The sequence below is a fragment of the Cervus canadensis genome, chromosome 1 (assembly GCF_019320065.1).
Source record: "Cervus canadensis isolate Bull #8, Minnesota chromosome 1, ASM1932006v1, whole genome shotgun sequence".
Lineage (NCBI taxonomy): Eukaryota > Metazoa > Chordata > Mammalia > Artiodactyla > Cervidae > Cervus > Cervus canadensis.
The window spans coordinates 104836913-104851403 of NC_057386.1; the positions used below are offsets into that span (position 1 = coordinate 104836913).

Below are 14491 nucleotides of genomic sequence, written 5' to 3' on the forward strand. Positions count from 1 at the left end.
TCGCTTCCTGCTCAGCAGGGTCGGGCTGCCATCAGGTGGCCGCAGGCCCCTCTGTGACCACGGCCGCGCTGAGTGTCAGCATCCAAATCACGTGCTTAGACAGAAACCGCCTCCAGTGCCGACGGTCTAAAGAGGCTTTCTTTGCTGAGTGACCAGATATTAGGAAGGAACTTAACCATCACTGATTCACAGAGTTTACATGTCTCATAACTTGACTTAGGCACAGTTTATTAAATTTAATGTAAGCAGTGACTGGTGTTTCATGCCATTTCATTTCCAGCTCTAGTGAATATTATTTAACTGGGACATTAATGAGCTTTGAATGGAAACCAGGAGTCATGAGAGCAGACCAACATTTTAATAGAAAAGAGATGATTTTGCCTTTTAACTTTCTATGTTCATCCATAATAAATCAGAATCTTCTGTTTAGTACCATCCCTGCTGGAAACAGTTCTGTCTTTAAAGTTTCTCAGGTGAGAAGCAGGCACAGCCAGCGGGTTTTCTCCCATCCTGCTTGAGGAAAAAAGAGTGCTAGTTTGTTAGGTTTCCTTTCCCCTTCAAAATTGTATGTGTTCTTAACTTACTAACATAATAGATGCTCACTGGAGAAAAGGGAACCTTAGAAACATAAAGAAGAAAATAAAGATCAGCTGTAACTTCCCCAGAGATGCTCACTGCTGTGATGGTGTATGTCAAACTTTGTGTATCTGTGTGTGCATACACATACACTTTTTGTGTTTCTACAGAAATGAAAGGCTGTTGTGTACAATGATTTGAGCCTGATTTAAAAACTAAACCTAAGAAACCCTTAAAGGTATAAAGAAACACTTATTAACTGTAGGCAGGTAAAAAAAAAATCCACCAAACACAGATGAACATCTCCCCCCATTTCTCTCCTCCTTCCTCCCTCCCTCTGTGTGTCTCTCACACACACAGATTTAAGCACTCATAATTCCACCCAAGGATGTCTTCTGCTATCAGCCTGCAAGTGCATGGGAAAAATTATATATGATGTGATGTCTGTGTGTGTACTTCTTTGTCACCTGCTATTAAAAACAACAACAACAACAACAAAAAAAAAACCAAAGTATCCTTCCATGTCAAACACTCACCTGCAGTCCTTTGTTGTTGGGTATTCAGGATTCTAGTTCTCACTGTTACCGTCATGCGTCTATGTGTGCTAAGTCACTTCCGTCGTGTCTGACTCTGTGCAACCCCGTGGACTGTAGCCAGGCTCCTCTGTCCATGGGATTCTCCAGGCAAGAATCCTGGAGTGGGTTGCCACGCCCAGTGAAATTACTTTCCTTCTCGAATCCCCCAAAGAAGTCCTAGTCTCCCTCCATTTATCCCAGACTTTGATGGGAGTGCCTTCAGCTGCTCACTGCTCAAAGTTCACGCTCACCTCCTCGTTTGAAATAGGTGTTTATGGTGATGTTAAATATCTAAACTTTATTTCAAGCTTACTGAATATTTTTGGCAGAAATGAATGTTGAGTTTTCCTCAAATATCTTAGACGTTCGTTTTCAGGAGGATGACGTGCCCTTCCCACCTTCCCCAACCTTTGGCAGCTCATATTTTTATTTATTTTAACCTCTGGTGTTTAACTGTTGAAATAAATAAACCCTGTTTGTTAAAAGGGCTGGCCCTGATGGTCTGATTGGAGTCTGCTGCTCTTTTGCTGGGTGACTGTGCATCCCTGTCTAACCAGCAGCAGTCTGGTTTGGTGTCCGGGTCACACAGCTTCACTAAAGGGTTGGTAAATGCCCTGTTTCTGGAGGCGGGGTGTGTTTAACAGGATGAGAAATTTCCTTCTGCTCTCAGGAACTTCCAAGTCTTTACCTAGAAAATTACAAGGGTGCATCACTTCTCTGAAAGGAAATATGATCATTTTCCCACCTTTTCCTCAGTTTTGTACAGATCTTGTTTTTTGTTGAATCACTTAAGCTTTTTATCTTTTAGTGTCCCTAGAATATAATTTATTGAGTTAGAGAAATTGAAAGGAGATAAAAATGGTTATTTAAATAAATCTGTTGCATTTCCTTCCTCTTTTCTAGTTTCACTTTTTTATGTCTTCTTTTTTATTAGATTGGCCAAAACTGTATTTTACGATTTTCCCTTAGATGTGTCTCTTGAATTTATCATTTGATTGTTTTTATGTTTTCTTGGTGAATAATTAAGATATTAACTTGTGTTACCTTCAGTGTGTTTTGTTGATTTCTTTTTCTCATTGCTTGAGTTAAATTCTTCACTTCCATTTATTTGTTCCCGCTTAACAGTAAAGACCATGTTCTTCTTTTAATTGGCCTGGTACTGCCTTTCTATCAAGGTCTGTTGCACTTTGGTTTGTTGTAATGGTTTCTTTTTTTTTCCCCAGGAGAATATTGAAACTGTGGTTTTAATTTTCTTTTTGATCCAAGAGTACTTTTAGAGAACTTATTTCAGTTCCTAATAGTTGATGCTGTTGTTTGTCCATTTGCTACCAAGAAAGCTTTAGTTGAGTTGAGAGAGATCATGGCTTTATAATTCCTGTATCATGCATTTCAGGGCTTCCTTTTTGGCCAGTATTACTTTCTAAAAATGTTTGTGGGGTGCTGCATAGGATGGCCGATGGCTGTAGTGCTGTCAGCTGCGTTAGTTTTGGATCCCGTGTAGCAGGAGTCCTGGAGTCCAGTGCTGCCCGGGGCCTGGGGTCACGGGGATGACGTGTGTCCAGGGATGCGATGGTCTGTGCAGGGTCTGGTGAATGGGAGGCACTGTCCGGTCCAGGGGACAGTGTCCTTAGAGCGGCACTGTTCTCTGTTAGGCAGCATGAGTCTGTTAGAACTCAGCCCCGAGGGGGCACAGATGATAGTGTCCCTAAAGTACAGGACTTGGGTCTGCCCTGGGTCTCCTCCAGTTAGCAACCCGTCACCAAACAAAGCCGTATCTTTCCGTCTGCTTGCTCTGACGAGGACCAGCAGGGCTCATGTGCCTCAGATTCTCACTGCACTTCTAGCACATGCTACGTGCTAAGTCATTTCAGTCGTGTCTGACTCTTTGTGATCCTGTGGACTATAGCCAGGCTCCTCTGTCCATGGGATTCTTCAGGCAAGAATACTGGAGTGGGATGCCATTTCCTCCTCCAGGGGATATTCCTGACCCAGGGATTGAACCTACGTCTCTTGCGTCTCCTGCATTGGCAAGCGGATTATTTACCACGAGCGCTACCTGGGAAGCCAAAGCACAGCCGTATCCTTTCCGTCCGCTTCTCTGATGACCAGCAGGGCTGGTGTGCCTCAGACTCTCGCTGCACTTGTAGCCTGTGCTGGTACTTTGCCCATAAAGGTTCCTGGGGGAGCAGCGCTGAGCGGGGAGGCCGCACACGGGAGCTCTCAGGCCCAGCGAGAGCCCGGCCAGCTCCCCCGGTCGGTGCTCTGGCTCCACGTTTTCTCTGCGGCTCGTGGTGAGTGTGGATGAGCTGGCGTCGGGGAGCAGCAGGCGCGGGGCCGGGTGGGCACCGGGGCCTCTCCTGCCCCTCGGCGTGTTTCCTGGATGCCCCCTTCCTGCCCTGTGTTGCCGTCGTCACGTCTTCCTCCCGGTGACTGCCTGCCCCTCCTCTTACCCGACCATTGCTGCTGCCACACTCCATTCCCTCCTCACCCACAGTGTTGGGTTTTCTCTTGTGTTTGACCTGATGGGAGTTTGTGTGGTTAATGTAGAATTTGCCCCTCTTCTTTCTGCCTTGGTTCTCCCAGCTTCTGTCTTTATGCTGGTTTGTTCCCGCGCTTCTTGTCTCTTCCGTCACGAGCCCTGCGGCCTCTCCGGGGCCGGCGTGCCCAGACCCCGCAGGGCCGCGGCTGTCCGAGGACCGCTCTGGTTCCGTCGGCCTCTCTCGGGCCCCTGCTCCTCCCCCTGTCTCCTAGTGTCAGCCGCGCGCGCCACACCTTCCGTCCTCCCGTCCCCACCGGAGAGGCGCTCTGTGACCTCTCGTGCTCTTGTCCCTTAGGGCGTGGTCCTTGTTTGTTTACGGGCCCCTTGGTTGCTGTTACCTCTCCCCCCTCAGCCTCCACAGGAGGCTGTGTTTTTCTAACGGATGACATCTGTCCTGCAGCTTACTCCTGTTGTCTGCCAGCTTGCCAGAAGTCAGCAGTATCTTTTCTCTAAATCCGTGTGTTGTCCCCACCAGTAACTCCCCGCCGTAAACACGCAGGCACGCCCAGTGTGGTCTTCACTCCCCCTTGTCTTTCCCGTGACGGGCGAGAGTCTTATCCAGCTTCAGCATTTATTCCCCTAAACCAGGCTGAGTGAGTTCTTCCCTCGCTCTATACTTGAATCTAACCCTTCCAAGCTAGAGGGTGGGTGGCCAGTGCAGTGCGGTGATCGTCCAGTCTGAGGGCAGCGATAATGATTATCATACCAGCCTTCTCCTCAATTTGTTAGAGATTTAAACTGGCTAGTGTTAGGAAATCCAGTATACAGGTCGGGGAACTGGGAAATGTAATTCATGTCATATATTTCTGAAGCTAAATTTCAGGTCCTCAGACAAAAAGATCAAGATGGTTTTCCTATTTATTTATTTTTTTTAAAAAAGTCCAGAAGGGATCAAAAAGAACAGTCATCAAGGACACAGGTGCCAGACATAAGGCTGAAGGGTAGCTAGGAAAGTATGCCTTCAGAAAATTTGGGCGACTTGTGTTTTAAAAGCTGGATCTAACATAGTTAGCTCAGTTTTCTGTTGACCTAGCTTTCCCTGCCCTTCCTCCCAACATGGCACAGCTGGCTTGCTTTACAAGGCCGGCAGGAGCATTCTTTACCACTTGAATCACCACGGAAGCCCCTTGTGTATATATATTCCACTATCCCTCTACCCAGACTCCTGTCCTTCCTCATACTGTTTTAAACACATAATTACTATGAATACATTAGCTATTAGAGTCCATTATTTCATTTGCCACTAGAATTCTTTAAAAGCATCTTTACTCTAAAAACTTGGTCCTACAGGTTGTTGTTTTAAACTTCATTTCGATCTGCTTTTTTTTTTTTTTGTAGAATAGCTATTTTCCCATGATCTTGCTTATTTTCCCATGTCCTTCTGCCCCACCTGACAGATGACTGATAATCCAGGGAGTCCTTGGTGCCGCTGAGGGCAGAAGGCCGCTGGTGGCGGGTGAAGCCCAGTTTGCTGTCACCCCCTCGTCCCTGGCTGTGGTTTCCATGGTTTCTGTGACCCCAGGATCAACCACAGTCTGGAAATACCTACAATACAATGAGATACTTAGGGAGACCACCAACTTCACATAACTTTTATTACAGTGTGTTGTTATCATTGTTCTGTTTTATTCTTAGTTACTGTTGTTAACTTAACCTCTTACTGTGCCGGATTTATAAGTTAAATTTTATCAGGTTTGTGTGGGCAGGGAAAAAATAGTATGTGTATACATATATATAGGATGTAGAACTGTTCTCGGTTTCAGGCATCCACTGGGGTCTTGGAACGTATCCCCCACAGATAAGGGGGACTACTGTAGTTTGTTGGTAAGGTTGAGCCCATCTGCATGGGCAAACTGGCTTTAGTAGTAATAGTGGTAGTCATTGTAGTCATGATAATCAGTCAGTGAATCAGCGTAAATATGTTACCTTGAAGGGAAAAGCATCTCCAGATTTATTACCTTCTGGTAAGTAAATAGTGTGATTAATCTTTTTATTGCAGGACAGTGTAGCTTTCTCTTGCTCCTCTTTTTGAAGGAAGCAAAAGGCGTTTAGGTGAGCGATCCAGAGCTTTGAGGATTGTGTTAAGCACGCTGAACGCTGGTTTTATAAGTCACTGCAGAACACCTGCGTGAGATAACGGAGGACGTGACCTCTGTTTTTCAGTGACCTACTTGGGAAGCTGAAAGGGGGAAAGGGAAATTCCTGAGCTCGGGGGTTTGGGGGGATATGTGTCATCTGGTGTTAACCTTTCATGCATTTCTCAGAATCATCGACAGGCATCTTGTCCTAAGGATCTGGTTTTTCAGTTTAATTACAAATGTTAATGAATAAATGCTCATAAGCTACTTATGAATTGTAGGGATTTTGGAAAGCAAGAGGCTGGACCTCGTGAAGGAGAAGACCATCAACCAGACCATCGGGCACGTCGTGTACTACGCCGCGGACTTGCCCATCTGGTGGCAGGTCCCGCAGTACGTGCTGATCGGCGTCAGTGAGATATTCGCCAGCATCGCAGGTGAGGTCTCCTGTCGGGGGCATCTGTGTCCAGTCCCCTGGCCGCACGATTAAGGCCGTGCTGTTTCCTCCCTTGTTAGGCTGTGTTGAGAGAACTGCACAGCGCACGGTGGGTGTTGGTGGGCGGGTGTGGTTCAGAACGTGAATCAGTGAGGAAAGCGTGATGTTATGGCTGAGGCTCCCCTTTCTTGGTGTAAAAGTAGGATTCCCAAAACATCAACATGAAAGTCACCTGCTGTAGAGCGTCCACAGGAGACAGGAAAGGAGAACCCATTTCGGGGGTGGGGGGCTCGGCTTCCTGGCCTGGCCACTGGCTCCCCAGTCCCGCCGCGGCCAGGCCTCGGGGTCCCTCACTGCCCGACTCGCAGTGTCTGCCTTTAGATGTGTAAGGGAGAAACCTCATTTGTAAAGCGTGTTCTCACAGGCCTCTCCTCCCTATTGGTGAGATCCCGTGGTGGCATGTGGACAGTGAATTCTGTGTGGGCCTGTTTCTCGCTGCCGGGAGTGAGGGAAGGAGAGAATGATTGATAACCAGAGCTGGCCGGGCTGCAGGCGCTGGTTTTCCCCTCTCCTCCCCTCCCCCTGTGCTCACGCGGAATTGGCTCATGAACTTGGGAAGGAATAAATCAAAGGGATCGGCCCTTCCTTTAGAGCCCAGCGCACATCTCCATGTCTGGTTATCATGGTAGGAACTGGGTTATAGATGTGCCTCCCAAAACTGTTCTCAAACACCTTGCCTTTCAGGTAGAATTCCTGAGTAGATTTCCACATTTTAGTGTCACTAGTTCATTTGCAAACTCAAATCAGTTAAGAATGTAGGAAATTTGGCTTCTTCAACTTCTCTCCATGAGGAACTGGAAATTCCAAGAGCTGGCAAGTCAAATGCTGCCCTCCGATGTGAGGGTGGGGGTCACCACCACCTCTTGGGGTTTCCAGGGGCTGTGGTGGGAGATGAGCAGCCAGCCAGGAGCTGTCTCAGAGCAGGGAGGGGCCGAGCCCAGAGTCCCAGGTCTCCGAGGGCAGCCGTACTGAGGCAGTGCTGTGTCCTCTCCAAAAACACCCTTCATTCCCCACCCCCCCAGGCCTGGAATTTGCATACTCGGCTGCCCCCAAGTCCATGCAGAGCGCCATCATGGGCTTGTTCTTCTTCTTCTCCGGCGTCGGGTCCTTCGTGGGCTCAGGACTGTTGGCGTTGGTGTCCCTGAAGGCCATCGGGTGGATGAGCAGCCACACAGACTTCGGTAAGGACCACCCCACCCCTGCCCACCCCATCAGCAGTGACCAGCATCCAGAGCCCCAGCCCTTAGGTCACATGGGGCACCTGGGACTGGACGCGATCAGTGTCTCTGGGCTGGGCCAGGAGCCCCCACCCTGCTCCCCGAGCTGCGTCAGACCACCCACCTCACCCCGTTTACCCATGTCACACATGATCTCCTGGAGACAGGTGTACCTCTCCTGCCCAGGTCAGCCTTGGCCACACCCGCCGCCAGCAGCTGAGTGGCCGCTATTTATTCCCACATCTGTGATGGGTACACTGCCTTCTTTCTCAGGTCCAGCCAGGTCCAGCACTGTCTTTATTTTATTAGGAGGCAGGTAAAATCTGTATCACAAATTTCCCTTCATTTATCTTAGTTTTGTATTTTCTTTCCCTGACAGTACCTTTTAATTTCTTGTGATTAAAAAAAAGATAGACAGTTAAGTTGCTTTTTTAAAAACAAATGTGACTCGTGATCAATCATAATGGAGTTTTACAGCCACTGCCAGTAGGTGGCATCTTGAGCAAAATCACTGGCGAGAGACAAGAGCTCTGCTGTTTGTAGGTTGACGTCGCCTGTAGGTGGACCTGGAGATGGAGGCGTCTTCCTTCTGTATGTTTCACCAGTAAAAACCACCACTGCTTTTGGTTGCTTTTCCTTGCGTAGTTGTGTGGTATTTGCTGTCCCCTGGTACTTTTAGGTTGTAAATCCCCTTAGGAACCTGATGAAAGCTTAGAGACTGTTCTCCAGAAATGGCAGAATTCCAAAAGCCCTCCCATGATTCAGTTAAAATTCCTGTGCTGAGCTGAGCGTTTAGGCCTGAGAAGCCCTGATGTAACAGGAACCGGAGCCCCCAGTACCCCCTGGGCACCGTGGCTGATGTGGTCCAGCTGTGAGCGCCGGGACTGTGGGGGGCGGGCAGGCCCAGCCTGGTTGTGGTGAGGAGGGGCTGCCCCCCTCCCAGAGGGTAAGGTCCAGTTACACAGGGGTTCTGAAAGCCCTCCTGGGTTCCTAGTGTCATGGAACAGACCTCCTTCAAAGACTTGCTACAGAGAGCAAACCTCCGTAGTTCTTCAGATGTCGATGCTGTTTCTTAGTTTTTGTTTCATTTTTAAATGTATCATAAGGGATTGATTGGCTTTGGTCATCCTTGTTGCTTTCCAGTGATTTAATCCCCCCACTACTAATTTAATAACTTGTAGTTTGCCTGTCATCCATCCTTTCCTTCTGACAGGTGGTTTTAATACTTGTAGCTGTGAGGGTCACCTCCAGTATTGATGCACACAGGTACCGGTGCTGGACCTGGGTCCTGTGTGTTGATATTATTTCCACGAGAGGGAGGCACCGGGTCGTGTGTCCTGGATCGGCCGCCCCCTCTGGAGCGCAGGTGGTCTCCCCTGTTTCCCTCTAGTGCAGAGAGCTTGTGCCCCTTCTGCCTGGAGCCCCGGGTGCTGGGTGAGATGACGGTGGCGTAGGAGGACATGGCAGGGCTCCCTCTCGGTTAGGGGCAGGGGCTGTTGGGGGCAGTGATTGGGGGACGGGGTGGGCCTGGGGACACCCCACTCCCACCCCCAAGCCGTGCCAGATTCTTCTGGAGGACGAGCAGCAGGCCAGCTTCTCTACTCTCCTTGCTCCTCCCTGCTCCGCCCAGGCTCAGGTGGCGGTGGGTGCTGGCTCAGTGCTTCCCGACCGACGTGTGATCGCATCCTGTCGGGTCCCTGGCTGTGGTCTGAGTCTCCCCTCCCTCCGTCCTTCTCTCCCTGTCCTCTGTCGGCCTGCTTGTCCTTGTTGTGTTTAGATTGGGAACCACATCTGTGCTGTGAGGGGCGCTGGTCTTGAAGCGCGCGGCTCAGTGTGCTCTTCATCCCGACCCAAATGCAGGACAGAAGCCTTCCTCCCGTCCTTGCTGAGTTAAGCCCCCAGGTCCCAGCAGGATGAATTGCTATGATGTCAGCCCGTTGAGTCCTGTTGCCTCCCAGGCCTCTGCTGTGGCCGTCGTCTTTCACTCAGCGCTGAGTTCTCCGAGTCGTCCCCAGTAACCGGTTCTTTTGTTATTTCTGCGGAGGATCTGTTGTACGAATAAGTCACAGTTCATTTATCTGCTGTGCTGTGCATGGGTGTTGCAGGCCTCCCCAGTTGGAGGCTGTCATGAATAGAGCAGCTGGGAATGTTTGCGTGCATGTGTTTGGTGACACGTGAGCTTGTTCCTTGGGGCCCAGGAGTCTGTCTTATCAAAGAAAGAACACCCAGAGTTTACCACCTTCGTATGCAGTGCTGGTAAGAGGCCCAAGAAAGCAAAGGCTGACTGTGATCGCTTTTAGGTGCTGGACCCAGTTCTGAACACCCTTCCTAACGCCAGGCTGAGACTCGCCCTGACGGGGAAAACACCGTGTGCAGTCCGCGCGGCCTGCCGGCTTTCCCCTTTGCTAGTTTTAATCGCCTGTGTCATTTGGGGAGAAGGATGTTTCAGGGTTGGCACTTCGGCACCACCCAGCAGTGCCACGTGGGCGCGGGCACACCAGACTCCAGGACTGGGGGTCTCTGTCCAGGGTGGAGCCCCGCAGGCAGTAAGGACCAAACCACGGCTTTTAAGTATCTGTTGAGTAAAAAGCACAGTCTAGTAGAAATTCTAGGTATTACTGGGTTTCTTCCTGAAGCAGTAAACATAGGAAATCGTTGTCTTCTACAGCCTGAGTGAGAATTCTTTAAAAACATGTGAATGATTATTATACAAACACGTGTATTGTATCTATTCGTTCATTCTGTTTAATAAAAGCAGTGTTGAATCTCTAATTTTAATGAGTGTATGTTCAGATAGAAAAAGGAAGTTCCAGAATAACCCAGCCTGACGGAGACCGTCAGAGGGAAGGAAGTCTGGTGTTCTAAGTAAACAAAGGGGAAATGCATGTGAAGCCCATCGGAGAGAACCGCGCTTTCCCTCCGAGCCGGCGGCGTCCTCTGGACGCGTGGCTGGTGGACGCGTTTCCCGCCCCTCTCTTGAGTGTGTGCCAGGCCCTTTTCAGCTGGTGACAGGCAGTGTAAGCGGTAGGCCACCTGTGGCCTGTGGGGACAGCCGTCTGCAGGGAGCTGGGATGGCATGGTCCCTCACCCGCAGCCCTGCGTCTCCACGCCAAGGGGCCGTGGTGGGTGGTTCTGTGAAACCTCAGTCCTCCATGGAGAGACAACTGGTGTGCAGACCGGGTACCCCAGACCTCCGTGAAGACTGGGGGTCCTGACAGGGGTTCTGCCGAGGAGCTGGTCCGAGGCCCTGGGCGCTGTAAGATGCTCTGGGCGCTATAAGAGGCCCTGGGTGCTTCTCACGGCAGCTCTGTCCCAGGCTGGGGGCGGGGTGGGGGGCTGGCCACCATGTCACATCTTACAAATGAGGAAACTGGGCCCAGAGACCACGACACTGGGTTTGAGCCTGGCTGGTTGAGCTCTGAGGTCCATGAAATGGAACCTTGGGCATAGGATGCCTGCGTGGTGCTCAGGCATTCAGCATGTCAGCTCTTTGGGTTAAAGTAAGGTGCTTGTATATCGACTTGAAGCCTGAAGTTTTTAAGGAGAAATTTAAAAAGCAGACTTGTGTCTTCCCATAGCGTGCGGCTGTGTGTTCAGCCACCTGCCCTGGCCTGTGAAGGGGACGCTGGCGCGTGTCTAATGTTGGGTGACAATGCGGGAATGCAGGAGTCCTGTGAGACGTGATGTCCAGGCTGTGTCCTGGCCCACTGCGCCGTCTTGATCAATGTACAGACTCTGCACCCAGGATACCAAGACCCTCCGCTTCCGGAGCTGACTCGGGGACAGTTGGGCTCCTTGTCTGTGGAGCAGGAGAGGCTGGCGACGGGGCTCCAGGCTGGAGCTGGTGTTGACGTACAGCCAGCTTCACGGTGGCTCTGGGAGCAAGGCACTTGTGTACTTCAAGTTAGGGATAGGGTCCTTTTTTCCTTCTTTCTTTTTTTTTAATGACCACATTTAAAAGTCACCCTGACCTTGCTAGGAACCAAGTTAAAGAAATAAAATCTTGTAAACTGTCTCTCTAAACTCTGTTTTTTTTTCCTTTCCTTCTCTCCAGGCAACATCAACGGCTGCTATTTGAACTATTACTTTTTCCTTCTGGCGGCCATTCAAGGAGCCACCCTCCTGCTTTTCCTTATCATTTCCGTGAAATACGACCGGCAGCGGTCGAGAGCGAACGGCACGCCCGCCAGCAGGAGGACCTGACGCTCCCGCAGCCCTGTCGGGTCTGGTGGACGGACAGATGGACAGACGGATCCGGGGGAAGGGGCCTGCAGGGGCTGGGAGAGTGGATGGCTGACTTTCCTGAGACTTGGCATAACACCGGGATTGGTCTCTCGTCTCACCCGGTGACCTAGGTAAGTGCCTTCCTGCGGTTCACCTCCTGCCGCCCGGGCCTTCCTGGAGCAGATGGACAGGCTGCCGCGGGCTTCTCACCACCGAAGACCCTGGCTCACCCTGCAGCTGGTCTCCTCTGGCAAACACCCGCAGATGCTGACACCGGTCTCCGGAGACGGCACCCATGTGGGTTGGCATCCCAGTATTTTAAACAAGAATCTCATCTCCTTCCCGTAAAACCTGCGCTCGCCTTCTTCTTCTTTCTTGATGAATAGACATCTGTTTCCATTGAGGAACAGGAGGATTTGTTAAGAAACGAGAGTGTGGTCAAGTGCCGCGAAGGTTTTATAGAGAAGTCCTGCTCATGGTTTCTCTCCTAAGCCACAAATCTTGCCAACGCCAAGTTCCTCGGTACAGGGTGGTGGTGAATACATTTTATCTGCTGCTTCAAATAGTGCTAATTTTTTAAACCGTTGAGATTGCTTTCCTGTTGTTTCCTTAAGAACATGATGTTGTACTAAGAACTATTTAAGACCATGTGTTCATCTCAGCCTGTGAAGCAGCCTGACGTGTGTTTTAAAACCTCGCCCAGTCAGTGCCCATGTACGATTTCCCTGTGGTACCACTGAGACTGAAGACCCGCTCTGGAGGGGGAGGGCCCTCCGCTGAACGGCGCTGGCGCGGCTGGGGACGGTTGGCAGGATTCGGTGTGAACCTGGAGTGTCGACAGTCGCTGGCTCTGGGCCGGGGGTGTTACGTGATGGGGGGTTTCTCGTTTTGTCTAATAAACTGTTCTTCGTTTGTTGCTGTGCTTTTGGTATAACTTTATTATAAAAAAACCTTGATTTTGAGACCCACTGACTGTGTGCTCTGTCCACCATCGTCACGTATCTGCGTTTTATGTGTGGGTTCCTCAGCTGTCATGGAGACCGTGTGAGGGGTCCTCAGGCAGGAACTGATGAGAAGTCTCAATAAAATGCCTGCTCCTGTTGCAAGTCTTTGACTTTCTAGGAGAGTGATCCTTGTGCCTACTCTGTACTAAAATGCAATTTTATATTATTTCTGTTATTTTGTTTGGAGAAAACAAAAGGCAAACACCTTACTCATCTGGGTGTGAGTTTGTGTTAAAGATAAATAAGGGTTGGAAAGCCCTGCTCTAGGAAATAAACACATCATCCTCCAGGGGTATAGTTTCAGCCTTCAGGATCTATTACATATTGAAAACCATTAACCCATGTTGTCAAAAAAATCACATTTTTTTTCTGTAAGGGATTGGGCACAAAAGGGAAGGGGTTGTGTGACGAGAGCCCAGCCTGTCCCTGGGTAGGGCGCCCCAGGCATATGGAGGCGGCATGTGGGGCCAAGTCCTTGCCCAGCCTCCGGGCCTTACCTGGGCTGGGAATCTGTACAGGTAGAGAGCCAGGTACACGCTCTCCTGTCAAGGGGAAGCTGTCGAGAAAGCCAACCGGTTAGAGAACTGACGGCCTTTTAACTTCCCACCTGCATTTAGAGAGTGTACAGTTGTGGTCGCTGTGTGGCGCTGAACAGCAGTTAAATAAACAAATCCACAGAACCAGTATGCTGTCATGGGGCTCTCATTAAAACACACGCCTGCCCTGGAGACCTCGATGTGGGTCTGCAGCCAGTGTTCGTTGGCCTCCGAGCGCACAGGTTCGTGTTCTCCATTGGAAGACACTCGTCCCTGCTTTCTCTTCCTTGGAGGTGGATGGAACTGAGTGCTTTATTTCTGCACAGTCTCGTGGGTGGGTTTAAAGAGAAGGTTTGTCTTTAGGCTGAGTTCTTTCTCAGGAGCTCACAAGTCTCCTGGTTTCTCAGAGCACACAGGCTGCTGTCCATACGTCTGGCTTCACAGGCGGGGGTCCCACCTCCCATGGGCCACCGGAGCATCTCCCCCCAACGTTAACATCCAGATGTGGAGGTGGCCTCTTCTCAGGAGAGCAGGGAAAACACAACATGATATATATAACACTGCAAAGTTCCAAAGCAACAAGTCCTTGCAAAATTACCAGGGGCCTTTTAGAAAACCCTGATCACTTAAGTTCAGGTAATAAAAAAAATGGATGATCTTCAATATTAGTGAACTGTTCAACTCGGCGCAAAACAATCCCATCGCTTGCAAATCAAAGTGCATTAAAGAAGAGCAGAGCTCTGTAATAATCTGAAATCGCCACACAGTTTACGGGCATCTTCAAGTAGAATGAAATCATTTGAGCAGATACTTTTCAAACGTTCATTGTAACACCTTGCTCTTTTGAAAAGAAGGCCTTTTAGGGAAAATAATACATTTTTAAAAAGTGCTTCTGGAACTAGGACAAATTAAGGGAGCAATACAAAATGCAAAGGAAAAAACACACCACCACCAGACTGTGTAACTGGAACATCAGCATTTGCTATTTTCCAAACGGGCTGAAAGAGGCACGCACCTTGGAAAGGAAGCCAGGCTAGGGCCAGGGAGATGCACCTGCAGTCTGACCTGTTAGTGCCTCCTCCAGACCCGAGTGCAGGGAAGGGGGTCTAGGGCTGACAGGTGAGCAGGCCCAGACAGGAGCGACTTCACCGCAGCCAGGACTCCATAGTGACAAAGACCTGCCAGGAACCACATTCTCTTCCCCGTGCCAGGTTGATTTTCTAGCGGCTATGGGTCCCGGCAAAAC

General features: G+C 49.9%; 1 protein-coding gene across 1 annotated transcript in view; it reads left to right on the forward strand.

The window, feature by feature from the left end:
• The window catches only part of SLC15A4 (solute carrier family 15 member 4), a 29755-nt gene extending 17081 nt beyond the window's left edge, over positions 1-12674 (forward strand). The window contains exons 6-8 of the mRNA XM_043489014.1: positions 6050-6205; positions 7287-7445; positions 11536-12674. Of these exons, the coding sequence (XP_043344949.1) occupies positions 6050-6205; positions 7287-7445; positions 11536-11684 (464 nt within the window). The 3' untranslated portion in view covers positions 11685-12674. The remainder of the gene's footprint in view (positions 1-6049; positions 6206-7286; positions 7446-11535) is intronic.
• Positions 12675-14491: the final 1817 nt, after the last annotated feature.